Source organism: Lagenorhynchus albirostris, chromosome 16, assembly GCF_949774975.1.
Source record: "Lagenorhynchus albirostris chromosome 16, mLagAlb1.1, whole genome shotgun sequence".
Classification (NCBI taxonomy): Eukaryota; Metazoa; Chordata; class Mammalia; order Artiodactyla; family Delphinidae; genus Lagenorhynchus; species Lagenorhynchus albirostris.
Genome location: NC_083110.1, coordinates 4,638,855 through 4,659,242, shown reverse-complemented (window position 1 = coordinate 4,659,242; position 20,388 = coordinate 4,638,855). Strand labels below are relative to the sequence as shown.

The window sequence follows — 20,388 nt, the reverse complement described above, 5'->3', positions numbered from 1 at the left end:
CTGTCCGTCAGAGGCCTCTTCATTGGTGCACATGAAAATCTCCCGAGGGGCTTATACCTATCCCGATGCCCAGGCCTTAGCCCAGGACAGAGCCATCACATCCCGGCCCCTGCGGGTGGACCACGCGTCGGGACTTTTTTATGGCTCCCCAGGTGCGTCAACGTGCAGCCGAGGCTGAGAATCACACAGACCCAGGGAGCTGAAAAAGAAAGAGCTTCTGTGTAGTGGTTTCTCCTTCACTTGGACTTTCTTCAAGATGTCTGTGTTGTATTGTTGATCCGGTGCTCTGCAAAGCGGTCCTTCTGATACCCTACTTGAGTGTGTGTGGGGGTTATTAGGTGGGATGACAGGCTGCTTAAGGGCAAAAGCCACATGTGTGCTTGTTTAACAGCCGTCACAGTGCCTGGCCTTTGGGTGAACAGGTCCAGGGAGACTTGTCGAAGGTGTTTCCGAATGCCCTTCCTGCAGGGGACGGCTCTGAGTCATTCCTGTTGGCGAGCCCTGGACAGGCGTCCTCCGTGACGTGTGTGCGTTGGTAAGGGGTGACGTGGTGTGGTTGGCAGTCCCTCCATCCCTCTCTGGAGGCTATAGCCTTGAGTCATTAAGAGGAAAAGGTGAGAACCAAGGTGGTTAGAATTCGTGACAGCTAGTCTTTCAACACCCACATCCCAGAACTTTATGATTTTCTTCATAGATGAGAAATGCTCACCAATTATTGTGTTGACCTGTGTTCTAGGAAATACTCTGGGGAGGAGCTGACCTGCTTCTAGCCCCTCTCTTCCCTCCTACCTGACTCAGCCTCTTACTAGACCCAGGCAGTTCCCTCTGGTCATCTGGGACTGAATCTGATGATTGAAAGTCTAGCAGAAGCCTCCTTCATGGGCTTTGTAAAACAGTCCCCTATAATTCTGTACATAGGGAATACTCTTTGAGAAGGGCCTCAGAAGATCCTGGACTCCACATCACAAAATGAGTCTTCAGATATTCACAGCATCCAAGCACATGATCTTTTGTTGGATCAATGGGAAGGTTTTTCTTTTAATAAATTTCTAATTTTCTTTACAAACTGCAAAAAAATGCTTCAACGATTTCACTCTTTCCATTCCCGTACAACATATTTTCAGATTTCTTCAGTCTTGTTCTTTGTGTTACTTGTTCCAATATTCCTGATCCAGCTGTATCTAACTTGGTCTGTTTTATTTATTTTTTCCTTGAATAAGCACCGTGCCTAGCAGCTGCTTTGGTCAGCCTTGTTTTGATGGGATTTTTTTTTTGTTTCAAACAGCTTCTCATACTGCAAGTCGGCTCTGCTTGTTGCCAACATAGTGATGAGATAAATCTGGGAATGATACTCTTGCTAGTCTAGGGAAAGATTTGATTATCTGGGACTGAGTCACTTCACTGAGCAGTTCTGTACCGTATTTCAAGGTGCACTTGTTTTTATGGTGGGCCTGCTACTCCTCATTTTCTCCTCAGGTGAAATTTAGACTCATATCTTATAAAAAACCTCATTTGGAATTTTGATTTAGAATATATTAAATTCATAGATTAATTTGGGGAAAGAACGGACATCAGTCAATAATATGGTGTATCTTCGTAATCATTCCGTTTTTTAAATGTCTTTCCATAATAGTTTATCATTTTTTTGGAGATTTGTAATCCCTAATGGGCTTGTCTCTAGGTATTTTATAGCTTTATTGTGATCATGAATAAAATCCTTTTTTTCCTGTCACCTTTTCTAATTGGCTACTGCTGGTATACAGGAAGGTTGCAGTAAGTCCCCTACATACGAACCTTCAAGTTTCAAACTTTCAAAGATGCGAACGTGCGTTTGCATGCCCAGTCATGTGAGTTAGTTCACGTGTCTGGCATACATTGTTACACGCGTGCATCCTCTACAAGTGGTTGTGCTTTTGTGTACTTTACTGTACTGTGTTTGTTTTTTAGGTATTATTTATGTGGAAAGTATTATAAACCGATTACAATACGGTACCATATAGCTGATTGTGTTAGTTGGGTACCTAGGCTAATTTGTTGGGCTTACGAACCAATTGGACTTAACGAATGTGCTCTTGGAATGGAACTCGTTTGTATGTAGGGGACTTACTGTATTTAGTTTTTTATACCGATTTCATCCTGGGCACCTCTACTGAACTCTGTTATAAACATTATTTCAATTAGTTCTATTTGATTTTCTGCTGAAAAGACATATCTGCAAATAATGACAATTTTGCCTTTTTCTTTCCTGTATTTATACCTCAGTTCTTTTTCCTGTTCCGTTGGCTCTGACCTCCAGTTGGAGGTGGGCGTCTGTGTTAGTTTCCAATTGCTGCTATAACAACTTACCACAAAGTCGGTGGCTGACAGCAGCATACATTAGTCGTCTTACAGCTCTGGAGATCAAAAGTAGAAAACGGGTTTCACTAGGCTAAAATCAAGGTGTCTGCATTCCTTCTGGAGGCTCTGAGGGGAGAATCCATCCCCTGTCCTAGAGGCCGCCTGCATCGCAGTGACCCCTTCCTCCATCTTCCCAGCCAAACGTGTAGCCTTTTCCAATCTCTCTCTGACAAACTCTACCTCACCCACTTCCTTCTTTTACTTATGAGGATCCTTTTGCTTACATTGGGCCCTCCCAGATAATCCGGGAAAATCTCCGCATCTCAAAATGCTCAATTTAATCACATCTGCAAAATTCCTTGTGCCCTGTAAGGTAACATAACCACGGGTTCCAGAGATTAGGACATGGACATGTTGGGGGCCATTGTTCGGTCTAACACAGCATCCTTACGTTAATCCAGACATTAGTGGGGAACAAGTGTCATATTTCAGCGTTAAAAAATAAGGTTTGTTTTAGGATTCTATTAGACCATTTTCATCGTTAGGAGTGTCCTCCTCTTCCTAGATTGCTAAAGCTTTCATCAGGAAACGATGTTGAATTCTTTCAAAGTTTGAGGGCTCACATTCAGATGAAATTCTTCTTAAATCTATTAACGTACTAGGTTATATTAATAGATTTCTTCATTAAAACATCCTTACAATTCTGAGATAAGCTCTTCTTGGTCACGATACATTCTATCTATGCAATGATGGATTCACTTTGCTAATATTTTATTCATGTTCAAAGTAGGAGTGGCTTATGATCTATGTGTGTGTGTGTGTGTGTGTGTGTGTGTGTGCGCGCGCACGTGCGCACATGCGCTTTATCCTCATATAATTTTAACTCAGGAGTATGCCCTTAAGTGTACTTTCTGAGACCTAACAAGTCATTCTCACATATTTAGTATTAAAGACTAACAGATGATTTTTGAACACTTACTCCACAGATAAGTTTTATATAGCAGCCTAGCGTAAGTCACAAGCTCTGCTTCATTTGATGGGTTTCTTGGGGAAATATTTTGTATTCACAGCAGTGACATAGCTTTGATAGGCTATCCTCAAGGAAGAAAAATACACGCATGAAAAGTTAGAGAGGATGAGCAAACTGAGAATCAGCTTACATGATAAGCTGAATGCAAGGGAGCAAAGGAGTACAGGTATGTACAATGTCTTCAAATGAGACATCCATATGTTACGGAGATAGGATGAGTTCATAGGGTTGTGACAAGCAAACCCCGATAATGGTTTTAATTTGGAGTTTGGGGCCTATCCCCTTCGTAGAACTGTGTCTCCTACTGAACAAGAGCACACAAATATAAAGGCATGTTTAGGAGGAAATCAAGATAGTTTCACTGACCACAGGGGCTAAAAGATGGCTTAGTGACTGTCTTCAGGTACATGAGAGGTGATGAGTAGATCCTAGCTGATGGTCCATTTATAGAGATAAAAGGTGAGAAGGTGGCTGTATCCACAGCAGCAACATGTTTGCTCGAAGAAGAAATTTTACTGACTCTTGGAGTAACGAGGCTTCTAAGAGAATAGAACATGTCAAGATAAATGTAAGCTTGAAAAATGACAAACAGTCCAGCCCTAGATGTCCTGTGCTGGAGGCTGAGAGCCCTTACAGATGACCTTGTGGCAGGGGGTCACTGTCCTAGTCTGGGGTCACATCTACCACGTCCACACTGCTCTCACCCACAGCGGACTGAGGAAAATCGCGTTCTTCAGGAATCCCGGACGTAATCTCAGTTTCCCTGCCGACCTTCTACTGGAGACGAGACCCCAGACTAGGGCCAGACGTCATAGTGAATCCTCTTGCAGACAAGACTGAGGTCTGCCTGACAGACTGGGGTAGGAAACTCAGAAATCAGGATCTAGAAGAGAAATAAAGTAAACATGACGCGCGGTCCTGAACCAGAGATTAAAATCAAGTCGTCCAGCTCAGGTCAAGATGGTGGTGTAGGAAGATCCTGAGGTCACCTGTTCTCACGATCACACCAAACCTACCACGTCACATAAAACAACGATCCCTGAGAAGACTAGCAGGACAGATTTTCTGCAACTAAGGATATCAGAAAAGGCCACATCGAGAAGTGTAGGAGGGGCGGAGACACGGTCCAGTCAGAACCTGCACCTCCAGTAGGACGACCCACAAGTGGGAGGGAAGTCACCACCGAGAGGGTCCCCCCTGAGGAGCGAGGGGTCTGAGGCCCACATTGGGCTCCCCAGCTGGGGGACCTGAACCAGAAAAACAAGCCCCATAAAATCTGGCTTTGAAACCAGTGGGGCTCACGTCCAGGAGAGCCCGCGGGCTGTGGGAAACCAAGACTCAGCTCTGAAGAGCTTGTGCCCAAGCTCACCTGTTCCGAGCACCAGCATGCTGGATTGAAAAGCACCTGGATTGTACATTGATTAATCTTAAGGCACTTGCCGGAGGGGCAGGGATCTGGCGGGACTTTCTCAAGGGACAGAAGCGCTGGCAGGCGCCTTTTTTTCTTTTTCTTTTAAAAATATTTACTTATTTGTTATGGCTGCACCAGGTCTCAGTCGCGGCGCGCGGGATCTTAGTCCCCAGCCAGGGATCGAACCCGGGCCACTGGCACTGGGAGCACGGAGTCTTACCCACTGGACCACCGGGGAAGTCCCCAGGTGCCTTTTTTCCCCTCTCTTTCCACGTCGCTGGCCAGGTGCTGGTGGGCATCATTTCTGTCCCTCTCCATCACCCAGCTAACACCGTGCACCCTGCCCTGGACCAGCCTTGCCCAACCTGCCCAGGCTCCCTGAAATGTCTGGGTGTTCTGGTCCCCAGAATCACCCCTGGCGCCTCAGGATCGCCCGAGCAGCTGAGTCAGAATATAGGCCCCAGGCCCCAGCATTAGACTTGTTTCCACCTGAATCCTCAGGTTCACTGACGCTGCACCCAAGATAATGACGCATTGTCCAAAACTTAAAATCTCTATCTTGAAGGCTACTTCTTTTTTCCTGAGAGAGCAGGGTTTCTCAGCAGTGGCACTATTCACATTTTAGGCTGTGTGGTTCTTTGTTGGGGGGGGACTGTCCTGGACGTTGCTGCCTGGCCTCTACCCACTGGGTGCCAGGAGCGTCACCCCTTCAGCTGTGACGTCCAAAATATGTCTCCAGATATTGTCAGATGTCCCCCGGGGGCCAAAATGCCCTTGGGCCAAGAACCAGTGAGAGGGTGCAGGTGAAAACTGGGCTGAGTTGGTCAGTGATTTTGAACAAAAGTAGGGCTTCGAGGGGCTTAAGGAGCATCTGGCCTGCACAGAGCTCTGAGGACTCCTCTGTGCATAAAGAAAGATGCGATACAAGGAGTGAAAACAACCTTTGCTTCAACTGGCCGTCCTCAAGCTGTCATTGCCGTGAAAGGTGATGGGTGAGGACGCTGAACTGGGCGGGACCCGTTAAAGCATAAGCCTTAGGCTAACCTGGGGCTGGCGTTTCCGCTGGCATTGCAGGCAACAGCCGGAGCCTCCAGCTGGAACGTGGCCATTTCCACGAAGGCTGTGAGTGACTGTGCTCCAGTACTGGTGGCCCCAGCCTCCCATCTGTGCAGCACCAGGGGTTGTGTCATCGTAGAACAGGAAGCGCGGTCAGAACCAGAAAGAATAGGAGGCGGTACAAGCAGAGTGTCGCGAAGACCCGGCTTGGTGGTCGTTGGTGTCTGCTGGAGGTGCGGAGTCACTCTGAGGTGGAGGCTGGATCATCCTTTCCAACACACGCGTGAGCACACACGCGTGCACCCATGTAAATGCACACATGTACACACATGCACACACAAACGTGCACCCATGCTCACGCACACACACAAATGTGCACCTATGTACACGCACAATATACATGCATGCACACACATACGCACACACAGATGTGCACCTATGCTCGTGTACACACATACACACACACATAGACACATGCACACACAGTTATGAAGGCGACGTATGATTCAAGTCCTGACTCCGTGGAACATGGGTTGAGTGCAGCAGAAGAGGTACAGAAGGCCCTTTATAGAGTTTGTCGCCAAGCAGTCCTCAGCGCAGGGACAATCTCTACATCCACAGGTAGAGAGCCAGACCGCAGCACCGAGATAAGCCCGGTCTTACATGGCACTGCACACGTGCTAGAAACTTAGTAAATAAAGGCAGCGCTAGGGGGCCGGGCGGTGGCTGTTCTAGTCCCCACGAAGGCCAACCTTGATCGACTCAGATGTAACCCTGTTTCCCCACTCCAGCTGTTGGCCTGGGGGTGGGCGCCTGTCATCTCTCAGTAGAGTCTTAACAAGACCAAGCCCGATGGTGCTCCAAGTCAGCAGTGTGCTGCAGGCGACCTGGAGACCTGTGCTCTCCCCGCCAAAGCCTCCCAGCTCGTCACACCTCTGCTTTCCTCCTCCTCCTCCTCCTGAGATTAAAAGGCAGGTAATGAGACACCCTCACTTTTAGGATGCCTGTACCTTTAAGGTGCTAGGGGTAATGCCGTCCATCTAGTGGAATTCTACCCGAGGCTTTGTTTTCTACATGGAGACTCATTTAAAAAAACCTTTTTTTTAAATTGAAATGTAGTTGATTTCCAATGTTGTGTTACTTTCTGCTGTACAGCAAAGTGATTCAGTTATGCACACATATACATCCTTTTTCATATTCTTTTCCATGATGGTTTATCACAGGATATTGAATATAGTTCCCTGTGCTCTACAGTAGGACCTTGTTGTTTATCCATCCTATAAATAATAGTTTGTATCTGCTAATCCCAAACTCCCAGTCCGTCCCTCCCCCTCCCCCTTGGCCACCAGCGGTCTGTTCTCTGTGCCCGTGATTCTGTTTCTGTGTCATAGATACGTTCATTTGTGCACTGAGGCTCATTTTAATGGAAGAGCAGTAAGCGTCACAAAGTGTCATTTTCCTCTGAAAATAGAAAGGGCCGGTAAAGCATCTACCGTTGGGGCCCTGGGGTGGGCTCACACTCACTCAGGGAGGTCCCGTGGAAGGGCCTTTTCCCGACCGGGCAGTCGGGCCTATGGCTGCTTTCACACGGCGCCGGCAAAGGATGGGCTGACTCTCCGGGTCTCCTCTTCCATCTGCCCATGTCGCTCTGGGCATCTGCGCAGGTCCCTCTATCTCCCTCTGCCACCGTCCCCAGCCCCACATCAAGAGGAGTGATTTCTCTGCGCCTGTGTGCAAGCAGCGAGGCATGCTTCTAATCCTTTCCAGAAAAAAAACCACCCACGTTTAACCCCCTCTTTTCAGGACTTCACCCCTATCTGATGACAGGGGCATTTGGGACTATTTTCAGTGACAGCAGTTAGCACCGTTTCAAAGCTTCCCTCCCTGCATCTGCACTGCTCCAGCCTGGCTCTGCGGTCCACCCCTCCCCTCCCAGGACCGCAGGCAGCTCCAGGAAGTCTCTGTTCTGTGCCTGTTCAGGAGGGCTGCCTCCTGGACTCTTTCTGGAAGGTTCTGGGCTCCTCGAGGCCACAGCATCTGCCCCACCTGCCTAGACCCTGGCTGCTCCCGTTTCCCACGGCCTGCTCTGACTCCAAGCCCCGGCATCCCTCTCAAGGGAGTTCTGGAAGGAGGTTGATGATGCTGGGGTGTTTCGCAACGACATGCTCCAGCAGCCAGCAGTGGAGCTATTTCCCTGACGTGTGGGTCTGGCGTGCTGCATGGGATCCAAAGTCTTGCTGGGCGAGCCAGCTCATTAGATCCTTCTCAGTTCCATCCTTGGAGCGTGTCTTCCGCACACACTTCCCTGCTCGTTCTGTCCCAGTTCAACCCCGTCGGGGATGCTGTTCCTCGTACAGCTGCCCACACTCCCGCTCAGGGATGTCAGAGGCCAGGGTGTTTAGAGGACGCTGGGACTGAGTGTATCACTGGAACTCGAGGCGACGAATGAGGGAAGCACCATTCTTTCCCTCCTCATAATACAGGGTGAGTCGCTTTCCCAGACCCACTCCCTGCGTTGATCCAAAAGGTAAAGGCCCCAGACCGTGAACGATGTCCCTCGGGCACCTCTCTGCTCTCCACCCAGGCGATGCTTAATTACATGCAGGAAATGGAAACAAAGCCAAAAAGCCTAGAAACATAAAAACCTGGACAGCCTGAGAAATCCTTCCGTCATTCATTTTAATCCCCTCTATCGTGCCTCATCCTCTAGTCCTTAAAAAAAAGGTGGGATTGGGAGCTGGAGGTTCTCTGAGAGTCTAAATGGCCAATTTGAGATTGGATTTGGTGTCATTTTCTCTCCATATGGTGGGAGAATCCAATTTTTATTATGAGTGACCTAGTCCGAAAGCGCTATCCAGAAACACAGAGACGACCAATGGAAGGGCCTGGGTTCTTGCCCTGGCCTCCCTGCCTCCCTCCCGAGAAGTGGAGGCCCCAGGGCTCCTGGACCAGATGGCCCCGTGTCTCAGCACTCGCTCTGCCTGTGGACATAGCAGGCCAGCTCTGACCAGGACCTCCACCATCACACTCAGGGGTCCAGAGCATCAGTGGCTATCCCTGAAGGTGACCATTGCAGCAGTTGTCACGAGGGTCCGAATACGGCCTGCAGTGTCAGGTGTTCGGTGGGACCTCTGCTGGATCGGCCTAAAGACAGTAAAGTCCTTCCTGAGGTGACACAAGGGAGACTCAGGCCAGCTCAGGGTGACAGGAGCCTGAACACCTTTGCTCCGTATGAACGAACAAACTCGACTTTGTTTCGCAGCCTGGATTCTTTCCTGTACGGCCTCCACACCCTCTTCAAAGGTGACTTCAGAATAACAGCCCAGGATGAGTGGGTGTTTGCAGACATCGACCTGCTGCACAAAGTTGTTGCCCCGGCTCTCAGGATGTCCCTGAAGCTGCACCAGGTAAACATTCCTTTCTTTAAAAAAAGTGTAAGCCTGAAACATCAGGGGAAAAAATGACCTTTCAAAAACGCAGTCCCCTTCCTCGGCATGACATTGATGAGTGGGCTTCTGATTTAGTAACTGAGCGTTGAGGCATCGCATATTCTTGACGGTGTCCGTGTGTCCTCAAGACCCCTAGGAGGTGGCGATCTCCCACTAGGATGGAAGAGGGGACTTGGCCAGAGAAAATGACATCAGAAGTGCCCACGCTGTCTCAAAAAGTCATAGGCACCTAAGCCACAAGCTCCTTGCCTAGCACGGCCCCGAGGCCAAGGGTGCTGGGTTGGCAAGGTGTCCTCCATCCACTCAGGGCCACTGTGAGACGTGCAGGTGGGCTTGGCCTTGCACCCACCCGAGGCCAGCTCTCTGGTCCTCCTGACCCAAAGATGGACTTCCTTCCCCAGGACCAGTTCACTTGCCCCGACGAGTACGAGGACCCCGTGGTCCTCTACGAGGCCATACAGTCCTTTGAGAAGAAAGTGGTCATCTGCCATGAGGGCGACCCGGCCTGGAGGGGCGCCGTGCTGGCCAACAAGGAGGAGCTGCTGACCCTGCGGCACGTGGTAGACGAGGGCACGGACGAGTACAAGGTCATCATGCTGCACAGGAGCTTCCTGAGCTTCAAGGTGATCAAGGTACGGGGCCCATCCTTCCCAGCTGGCCCGAGCCTCCCAGCTGGGGCGAATGTGAGAAGAAATAGGATGGCTTGGCACCGATGCCCTCGCCCTGGGCCAGCGTCCTCTGTCTAGACCCACGGTCCCAGGGTTGGGGGGGCAGCATTGCCCAGCATGCAGGGCACCCCCGGGGCAGGCGGTGCATCTTCTCCAGGGCCCTTTCCCACCCAGAGAGCCGGTGCCCAGGTGACAGCTTTGGCAAGAAGTCCTGGTAGGCTAGACACACATGTCGCTGAGGGTCAGGATCTAGCTTATTCTTTTTTTTTAATTAATTAATTAATTTATTTTTGGCCATGTTGGGTCTTTGTTGCACGCGGGCTTTCTCTAGCTGCGGCGAGCAGGGGCTACTCTTGGTTGAGGTGCGCGGGCTTCTCATTGCGGTGGCCTCTCTTGTTGCGGAGCACGGGCTCTAGGCACGTGGACTTCAGTAGTTGTGGCACGTGGGCTCAGTAGTTGTGGCTCGCGGGCTCTAGAGCGCAGGCTCAGTAGTTGTGGCGCACGGGCTTAGTTGCTCCACGGCATGTGGGATCTTCCCGGACCAGGGCTCGAACCTGCGTCCCCTGCACTGGCAGGCAGATTCTTAACCACTGCGCCGCCAGGGAAGCCCCTAGCTTATTCTTAAAGACTTTACAATTCTCTAAAATTCCAGACCTTCCTCTCATAACCTGTTCCTGAACCCGAGAACTCCCTTCCCAGAGATTCTCTTCTTCCTGTAGCTTCAAACCACCGCGCTGAAACAAAGCCTTCCTTCCTTTTAATTTGATCTCTGTGGCCCCGTGAAAGTGGCATCACATCCACCTTACGGGCTTGAACAAAAGTAGGGCTTGACTATGAAAGCTTCAGGCCAAAGTACTGCGGTCCCAGGTACTCAGACCCAGAACCAACATGCCGGCGGCCCCCGCCATCTGCTTTTCTCTCCGCATCTTCCCCGCCCTGCAGGTGAACAGAGAGTGTGTCCGTGGCCTTTGGGCGGGGCAGCAGCAAGAGCTCATCTTCCTCCGCAACTGCAATCCCGAGCGCGGCAGCATTCAGAACCACAAGCAGGTCCTCCGGAACCTGATCAGTTCCTCCTGCGACCAGCCCCTGGGCTACCCCATGTATGTCTCCCCGCTCACCACCTCCTACCTAGGGACCCACAGGCAGCTGAAGAACGTCTGGAGCGGACCCGTCACCTTGGACAGCGTCAGGGCTTGGTTCCGAGCCAAGTGGTTAAGGTGGGTCTTGACAACAAAGGCCATTATTTACCCGGATGCTGGATGGGGCGGGGCTGCGACTCCAGGGCTTCTGGTTGGAATGTCACTGTCCATGGCTCTTTCCTCCTGAGATGAAAACTGCCGTGCCCAAGTGCGCCGCAGCGCATCCTTTGTTTCATCGGATGAGTCTGTCTCCCTCCCCCTTGCATCCACGGGCTGAGACTTGGGCTTGAGTCCTGGCGGTACTGCCGAGGTTATGGGTCTTTGGGAGTGGCTGTTACACATCTGTCTCAAAGAACGGGGCTTGAAATCCCTCCTCCCACCCGGCACTCATCTCTCATCCCGTTAAGTCTTCTCACCCCGTTGTAACGGTGTCCCTGGTGAGTTGGAACGAATTCTAAGATGTTCTGTCTGAATCTGGCAGAGCTCCATGTCAGGCCCCAGAGCTGAGGGTCCCTGTGGCTGGTGGGACCTGCGGCTTCTTCATCCGGGCGTGGTGTATTCATTTATCAGACTCTGAGGTTTGGGGAACGGAAGCCCCTCTCTCCACCGGCGTCCCAGGTGTGCTGCTCACCTGTAGAGTCCGGTCTGCCACCCTGATTTGGACACGAATGTGATGGGGCGTTTGGGACAATCAAATGTTTTGGTGAGACCCTTGAAGCGTTTCTCCCTCTCACAGGGTGCGGAAGGACTGCGATGCCGCCGGCCAGCCCGGCGCTGGCAACAGCCAGGATGCCGACGGCGGGGGCGCCCCGCCCGTAGGCGGCAGCAGCGCCCCCAGTGGTGAGAGTCGGGAGAGCAGCTCGGAACAGCCCAGAAAGGATGGAAGCCGCCACCGGTCACCCCCTGAAGGGACAAGGACGACAGGTGGGTGCAGCGGGGGCTTCGTGTTACTGATAAGGCTCCTGTCGTCCCACTGGCCAACACTGTGGGTTGTGTTGTCGTTCTAACCTCTGAGAGCCCCTTTTTGCAGGAAAAATCAGTGTTGGGACAAAAGATGCCCCAAATATCCAGGACTCTTATAGGTTCTACTCAGAAAACAACTCTCCATGTGTTAGATTCAGCATTTAACCTTTATCCATCTGTCTATCCATCACCTCAGCCAGCCAGCCAGCCACGTGTCTGTCCGCTGGCCCAGCGGTCACTCCCTTCCACCCCCGTCTCACTCATTCAGTGCCTATTGGCTCACGTGCCTTTGCGTCGGACTGTGTTGTAGCTCTTGATCTATGATGGTGCCTCCGTCTTTCTGTGAGTTGAGCCGCCGTCTCCAAGTCTGTGGCAAGGGAGCCAGGCTCCTGCTCTCCGTTGCCCACTGTCTACAGCTCTCCCCTTCCTGCACTTACACCTGACATTTCAGAGCATAAGAAAAGAGGGAAGGGGGCTTCCCTGGTGGCGCAGTGGTTGAGAGTCCGCCTGCCGATGCAGGGGACGCGGGCTCGTGCCCCGGTCCGGGAAGATCCCACGTGCCGCGGAGCGGCTGGGCCCGTGAGCCGTGGCCGCTGAGCCTGCGCGTCTGGACCCTGTGCTCCGCGGCGGGAGAGGCCGCAGTGGTGGGAGGCCCGCGTACCGCAAAAAAAAAAAAAAAAAGAGGGAAGAAGGGTGGCAGTAGGTGCGGATGGCGGGGGTGGCTGTGTTCAAGTTTGGGCTGAGTTTAAAGTTTAAAAGCAGTTAGGCTCAACCAGATGGATGAAGTCCCCAAACCCCAGTCCACTGGGAGGAGGGGGCTGCTTAGAAAAGATGACCCCGAGGGCCCGCAGAGGACGCACCCGGGTGGATGCGGGAGGGACAGATGCTTGGCCCTGGTTCCTGCCGGCAGACCGGCACTCAGCCTTGCCCTTCAGAACCTGTTAGTGGCTTCGCCTTTTGGCCTCAGTGCTTTTACCATCCAGAAGGGTTCATTAAGTGCCTTTTTGTGCGTGTTCCCCTGCCAGCTCTGCACCGAATGAGTAATGAGGAACAGTCCCTGTCTCCTGGAAGCAAGGCTGAGGATTTAACTGAAATAGTGAGGATTTATATAAAGATGGGCAAGATGGTAGATAGATAGATCGGGAGACAGAGGGGCAGACAGATGATGGGTAGAAGATAGATGATGGATGATAGATAGATGGATGGATGGACACATGATAGATAGAGATGAATCAATAGATGATAGCTAGATAATAGAAGAGAGATGAGAGATGGAAGGAAGGGAGGGAGAGGTAGATAGGTAGGTAGATGGGCAAAGTGATTGCCATTAGCTGCTTAGGGGGAAGAAGGCCCCCTTCCCCGCCCCGTGCCGTCTGCCCCAACCCCAAGCAGAGCGGTCGCCCAGCCAGAGGCCTCCAGTGCTGGGCTCTCAGGCCAGGAGTTTCTCATTGCTTAGTTAACAGTTGTTATCGCATGAGAATTTTAAGTTTCAAAATCACATAAAGGGATCTTCCAGGTGGGAAAATGCAAGGTGGGTTCCAAATGGAGAAATTCCTCAGCGCTTGGCACGTCTAACCAGGTGACCTGTGGGAACCAGAGGGAGGCTGGAGTCTGGGGGTTTCTGGCTGGCGGGGCCGCAGGCTTTTAAAGAGCCGAAGATGGGCGTGCTGGACGGGCTCTGACTCAGTGAGCTGCCTCTTCCCTTTCGTAGAAGTGAAGCTGTGCCGGCGCTTGGGGCTAGCGCTGCTTCCTGTCCTAAAATCCAGGCCCCATAGGTTGTGAACACCCCCCCATTCACCGCCGGAGCCTGAGGCTGGGAGCAGTCACAGGTTTTCGTGGCAGATGTCGGAGCTGCATCTTCCAGAGCCCAAACCAGCTGTGCATTTTCCATCGTTGCTTTTTTTTTTTTTTTTTTTTTTTTGCGGTACGCGGGCCTCTCACCATCGTGGCCTCTCCCGTTGCGGAGCACAGGCTCCGGACGCGCAGGCTCAGCGGCCATGGCTCATGGGCCCAGCCGCCCCACGGCACGTGGGATCTTCCCAGACCGGGGCAAGAACCCGCGTCCCCTGCATCGGCAGGTGGACTCTCAACCACTGCGCCACCAGGGAAGTCCTCCATCATTGCTTCTTAAAATCGCTTCTCCCAAGGCCACCAAGAGTGACCACCTTTCAGACCATCTGGCTTAGAGTCCCAAGGGGGCCCCAGTGGGCTGAGAGAAGCTGGTGGGGCGTGAGTCCTGGAGGGGGAATGACATGACAGATGGCCCCTTCTGCCCTCCAGCCCTGCCTGAAGCCTCACCATCCCCCTGCCTCAGTGGCTGCCCGGGGCGAGGCTTTCCTGAAACTCACCAGGGGGCATCACAGCTGGTGGCATAAGCCAGACACCCATTCTGCGGGGCTGGACAGGGATGGAGTCCAAACTTGCCTTCAAAAGGATGAAACACCATGAGACAGTTGGCTTGAAACCAGCCACTGGGACTCACAGCCACGCCTCAAGGCAGCAGGGAAATCTCGGGACGTCAGGGCACAGCAGGCCCCTGAGAGACATCTAGAAAAGCTCGAAGCTGGCATCAGAAAGGGACAACCTTACTCCCCACACCCAGGACACAGACACCTCCTCCTGCCCCTGGAAAACTGAAATGTCCCCTTCTTTTTACTACCACTCTGGTTAAAGCCATACGGGGACATGGCCACCTTTGGCTTGGTTCACTGCACGCGCTCACTCCCTGGGGAAGTTCAAGGCCAGGACCCCTGTCCCTTCTCTCCACGTCCCTCGGTGGCAGCTAGAAACACGCCCCACCTGTGAGTAAGCACCGTGTCGGAACCCCGGGGCTTGGAGAACAAAGCCCAGGAGGGGGTAAGCTTCTGGTGGGATCCCAGGCTGCATCCCTCAGCGCCCGATAAACGCAGGTGCTCACACGCGTCCACGCTGCAGGCTAGAGGAGAGCTGCCCCCGCCCGGCTCAGGCCTCCACCCACAGGCCGCCGCCCCTGAGCCGGTGCAGAGTGGGGATGGGGTAGGGGGACTCCCGTGCCCTGACAGGGCCAGGCGCAAAGCTGTCAGTTACCAAAGCCCCGAGTGCAGTAGCCCTCGTGACCCCAAGGACACCGGCCCCAGAAGGAGCCGCACATGGGGAGGGGGACGGCCCTGCCCGGCGCCACCAAGGACTCTTCCCAGATGACGCAGCCAGTGGTGAGATGCCCGAAGGCCCCTGGAAGAGGGAGGGCGGCCTGGGAAGCCACCCCCCCCACCCGCTGCCATTCCCAGCAGGACGGCATCGCCAAAGGGGCCTCTGTGCTGTGCAGTTGCTGGGTTTCCTTCTAACCTCTGGCTTCTCTGGCCTCCTTCTCGCCCTCCCTCCGACTGAATCAAACCATGGTGCCCGCAGCTTCCAGAAAGCAAGCCAGGAGCCTGCTCAGCCGGTGCAGGGAAGTTAGAGGTCGGTCTCCAGTCCTGGGGGGGATATTCCTGATCCCGTATCTTTGTACTCGACCTGGAAGACTCACCTTCCCAGCTCCTGTTCCGTAGCTCGCCTCCCAGGCTACAGGGGAGGCCTAGGGCCCAGTCTGCAGGGGCACACGGGTCGGGGGGGGGGGTGGGTCTCAGTGTCTAGGTCAAGGCACTTTTGAAGCTTCCCAGATGGTTCCAATGGCTAAGGTTAAGAAGCCCTTGGCCAAACCCAAACCGCCTGGGGCTGGCTCTGTTCCCAGTCAGGGGTTGAAGAAGCTCTGGGTTTCCGTGCGAGGTGAGTTTTGCAGGTTGGGTCGTTGCTTCCTGGTCAGTGTGCCGCGTGCCGAGCCTGTCGATGCGCCGATGCAGTCAGAGAGGAAGGGCGGAGGGTGGAGAGCACCGCGTGATGCCACGTAGGCAACCAGTGATGACCAGTGTGCTGTGCCCTGTGGGAGTCCCTGGGGCCGAGGTGAAGGACCTGACTTCCCGGGCAGGGCATGACAGAGAAGCCTAGCTATGCAGCAATGATTGAGCCGCTCTCAAGGGGGAATGTGAATGAAATTCTAAGAACAGACTCTTGTTTTACTCACAGTGCCCAAGGCTCAGTGCCCATAACTGGAGTCCCAACTGCTCCCTCGCTCCCTGGGTCCCTGCTTCAGTCCCCAGCCGAGTATCCCCATCCTGGCCCTTGCCAGACTCCCAGAGGACTGCAACCCCAGGTGGGCACAGTGTGTGGACGCCCAGCACCTCATGCCTGACTCGCGGGCCCTCACGCCCTACGGCCAGGAACTCACTATGCAGCCCTAAGTGCGGCCTGACAACCTGCAGACTTCTTGCTGGAAGGGGACTCAGCCCACTGGTGGAGGCTGGTGGGCTGCTTGCTGAGGAGAGCAGTTAGGAATTTGTAACTAATCTGAATCCCATATTGGACAGGAAGGCTATCTCTTCTATCCTATTTTTTTAATAGTTTAGTGTTTTATTTTGAAATTTTTTACAGAAAAACTTCAAGAATAAGGCAATGAATACCTACATACATTTCATCTAGATTCAATAGTTAACATTTGATACATATAATTTCTCTCTTCTATCCTATTCTAAGGATTTGCACCACCACCTTTCAGATAACAATCAAAGACAAAGGAATAGTGCTGGGATAATGAACAGGGGCGGGTAATTTACATGGCATTTCAACCCAGGTCCTAAGGAGGTTTTCCCTAGAAACGCTCCTAATTTGATAACGAAGTAACTGGCAAACTAAGTTAAACTACAGAATAATAAGTAGCATAGATGTATTTAGCTTGGTTTCGTACTTGTTCCATTTGCAAAATTAACTTTTAAAAAATCAAGAGCGACAAAAAAAAAAAAAAAACCCAAGAAAATGTGAAGCAGTGAAATCGGGGCAGGGGTTACCCCATCTTGCATGGAACACGGACCATTCCCCTTTGTTACTGGAATGAGCTGAGTTCCCCCACTAAGTACGGGTGGTCTCTCCAACATCAAAATCACTGGCTTGCGGATGAATGTGGACTATTCTGGGGCAGCAATCAGCGTTACCGTATAAATTACAAGCAGATGTTCGGCCTTGCCAAGCTCTGAATAAACTAACAAATCACCATCTCTGTTCTTCATTCTGATTCGTCAGGGTCCCTTTCTCCCTCTTTCTTCCTCTATAAGAGTAACATACTCAGCTCTGCAGCGGGACCGTTCAGATGGGCCCATCCCCGGGGGGAGGGGGAGCCCCATGCCGGGGAGCTGCCTGCACTCACCCGGGGAGCCTGATCCCAGTACCACTCTGTGAGCAGCATTGCGGGGGGGGGGCACCCCGATTTCTCAGCAGACGGGCAGGAGGGAGCCAGGTGGGAGCCCCAGTGCCCTCTGGAAACGGGCCCCCACCACCACAGTGGGCACATGGCAGTAAGGTCAACGTGAGGCAGGAGGGCCCTTTCAGCCAGTCCGCCGCTGTGGGAAGGGCAGGGCTAGAGAGGACCCGGGGAATGTCCACAGTAACATGTGTGCCCTAAGGAGTTACCTCGCAAAAGACGTGTTCCCACAGACAAACGTAAATATTTCAGAATCACCGGGTGCCCGGTTAATCACTTGGGCCTTTGGGGTGAGGTGACATTCCTTGGGGGTACCCACCCTGCAGCCCCCTCTATTTTTACCCATTGAATGTAACTGTACCCACTCCTGGAGACACGTCCGTAGGGCAATTGGTAGCACCGTGACGTCACCAGCTGCCCCCTTCAGAATAATATTTTATTGATTTTTATTTTTTAAACTGAAGTACAGTTGATTTACAAATGTTGTGTTAATTTCTGTACAGCAAAGTGATTCGATTAAACGTATATATACCTTCCTTTTCATATTCTTTTCCGTTACGGTTTATCATAGGCTACTGAATACAGTTCTCTGTGCTTCCCAGTAGGACCTTGTGGTTAAAATAATATTTTAAAACTAGACCCTGGTGAGTCCTGAGGCTTAAGTCAAGGAACTCGGCGTTCCAGCAATTCCAGGCTCGTCCACCCGCCTAGTCTCTAAAGCCGCAGAGGTAAGTCAGGCACAAGACGGGCGCTTTAAGCCCGCCTTCCTCCAGAGATGTGCCGGGACCAAAGCCTCGGGCGGTCCGGTCCCTTGGGTCCAAAATGGCCTTGTTTTTCTCTCTTTTTTTTTTTAGATTTAGGCCAGGGTGGCTATATGTATATGTATAACTGATTCACTTTGCTGCACACCTGAAACTAACACAACATTGTAAATCAACTAGACTCCAGTAAAAAATAAAATAAAGGCCTCGTCTCAGCAAGTCTCGGCAAGAGCTGGGCCAGGAAGGACCCCTGAGGGGAGGGACAACTGGCCCAAGGGAGCCGGGAGCCCTGACAGGCGTGGGAACCCGGGCCGTGCACGCCCGAGTTGGGCCGGGGAGGGCTTCCTCTCAAAGACCTTGATCTTAAGGGAAAACTTTTCTAGAAAAAAAAGGCCACAGCATGTGGCTCAACCCGTTTTTCCTCTTTCGAAGGCAGCTAGACATGATGCAAACCTGCATGCTTTCCCTGCATCACTGCTCATCAGAGGAGCCCGGGAACCCAGTCCCGAAGCAGGGACGTGATGGGATTTGCCTGATGAGGCCACGTTATGGGTTTGCCCAGGACAGGGGCTCCCAGGGACGAGGGGCTTCAGTGCGAAACCCAGGACAGGCCTAGGCAAACCGGACGGGCCCATCGCCCTGGCCTGTGGCCCACACCAACACCCCTGCCCCATCCTTCAGTTCTCAGGCCTCAGTGGAGCCCCGAGCTGGGCTCCCAACCCTCCATCCCAGCCCAGAAGGTGGGAGGCCAGCCTGGGTCCCTCGGGCCCCGCAGAGCAGCCCGCCTGCCTCAGCACGCGGACACTGACATGGGCAGCTGCCTGCCACGGCAAGCCGGTCTGCTCTGCTGTTTTTTTTTTTAAATCCCCCTTTTTAGAAAGCTCTGGTTGACTAGATAAGTGACTTTTTGAATGCCCTTGCTTTTCCCTCTTTGTCTTTAATTCCCACACTTATGTGTTGTTGTTTTTATTAAATTAATTTATGGTGGGTTTACGATGTCGTGTTAATTTCAGGTGCACGGCAAAGCGATTCAGTTATCCATACAGATATATCCGTTCTTTTTCAGATTCTTTTCCCACATGGGTTATTACAGACTATTGAGTAGAGTTCCCTGTGCTCTACGGTAGGTCCTTGTCGTTTACCTATTCTGCTCTGCTTTCCTTTAAAGGCAGGAGAAAAGGCAGGACTCAGTCCGTCCAGGCCCCCAGGGTCTTAAGCCAAACGCCGCCCATCCCGCGCTCATCCGGCCCCACCGTGGACAGCCACCCGGCCTTCCTGCAGACGTCCACGTCGGTCCACGAGCTGGCCCGGCGGCTCTCGGGCAGCCGGCTGTCCCCGTGCACCTCGGCGGCATCCCTGCGCTCCCAGCCCCCGCCCGCCCCCGCTGCCGGCCACCTGAGCGTCCGCGAGCGGGCCGAGGCCCTCATCAGGTCCAGCCTGGGCTCGTCCACCAGCTCCACCCTCAGCTTCCTCTTTGGCAAGAGGAGCTTCTCGAGCGTCCTGGTCATTTCCGGGCTGTCTGCCGCCGAGGGGGGTAACACCAGCGACACCCAGTCCTCCAGCAGTGTCAACATCACCCTGGGCCCCTCGGCCAGGACCACCAGCCAGCCCGCACGGGTGAGGAGCTCGGGGGGTGGGGGGCACTCCTGGCCGATGAGCCCGGTCCCCCGGGCCTGCAGGCTCCCATCACCTGCCCTGTAGGGTTCCCAGAGTAACAGACAGGCAACGAGACGGGAGCTGGACTGGCCGCGCTCGGAAGCGGACAGGATGTATGGCACGTGTACCGTAATGACGATGCCCAGGCAGGCGGTGGAGGGGGCCGGTGTCAGAGTCCCCTTCGCCCTGAACCCAGGATGTCGGGGGCGGGGGGGGGGGATGTCCTCCACGGGTGCAGACAGAACCTTCTCTTTCCACGTTCCTCTGGCTGAGGGAGAGGAAAGGACACACGTCAGCACTGCAGGCAGCTCACCATCAGTTCCGAGCCACTAGATTTAACGGTGGCTCCCGAGATGGCTTTCTACTTTTACGCAGTTAAATGTTAGAGAGTTTTGAGGACTTTGCCCAAATAAACGGTTCCTTATCGAGAATCCCAAGCTGGCTGGCGCTGGATGAATAACTGGGCTTCACAAGTTAAGTACGTAAGTAAACACCCAGCCGCTCTCTTCTGTACTGTGGTAGGGAGGGAGAAATCGGAGATGTTAAGGCAAAAGCCGGCATCAGGTTGGAGACTTCCACGCTCCGTTTGAACGGTCACACGCCGTCCTGCCCGCGAAGGGGCAGAGCCGCAGGCTGCTGGCCTTCTGGT

The 20,388-nt window shown here is 53.0% G+C and overlaps 1 protein-coding gene across 1 annotated transcript in view; it reads left to right on the top strand.

The window, feature by feature from the left end:
- PCNX2 (pecanex 2) overlaps nt 1–20,388 on the top strand; it is a 275,141-nt gene that overhangs the window by 252,929 nt on the left and 1,824 nt on the right. Inside the window, exons 29-33 of the mRNA XM_060125912.1 lie at nt 9,097–9,241; nt 9,685–9,915; nt 10,894–11,168; nt 11,827–12,014; nt 19,252–19,700. Of these exons, the coding sequence (XP_059981895.1) occupies nt 9,097–9,241; nt 9,685–9,915; nt 10,894–11,168; nt 11,827–12,014; nt 19,252–19,700 (1,288 nt within the window). The remainder of the gene's footprint in view (nt 1–9,096; nt 9,242–9,684; nt 9,916–10,893; nt 11,169–11,826; nt 12,015–19,251; nt 19,701–20,388) is intronic.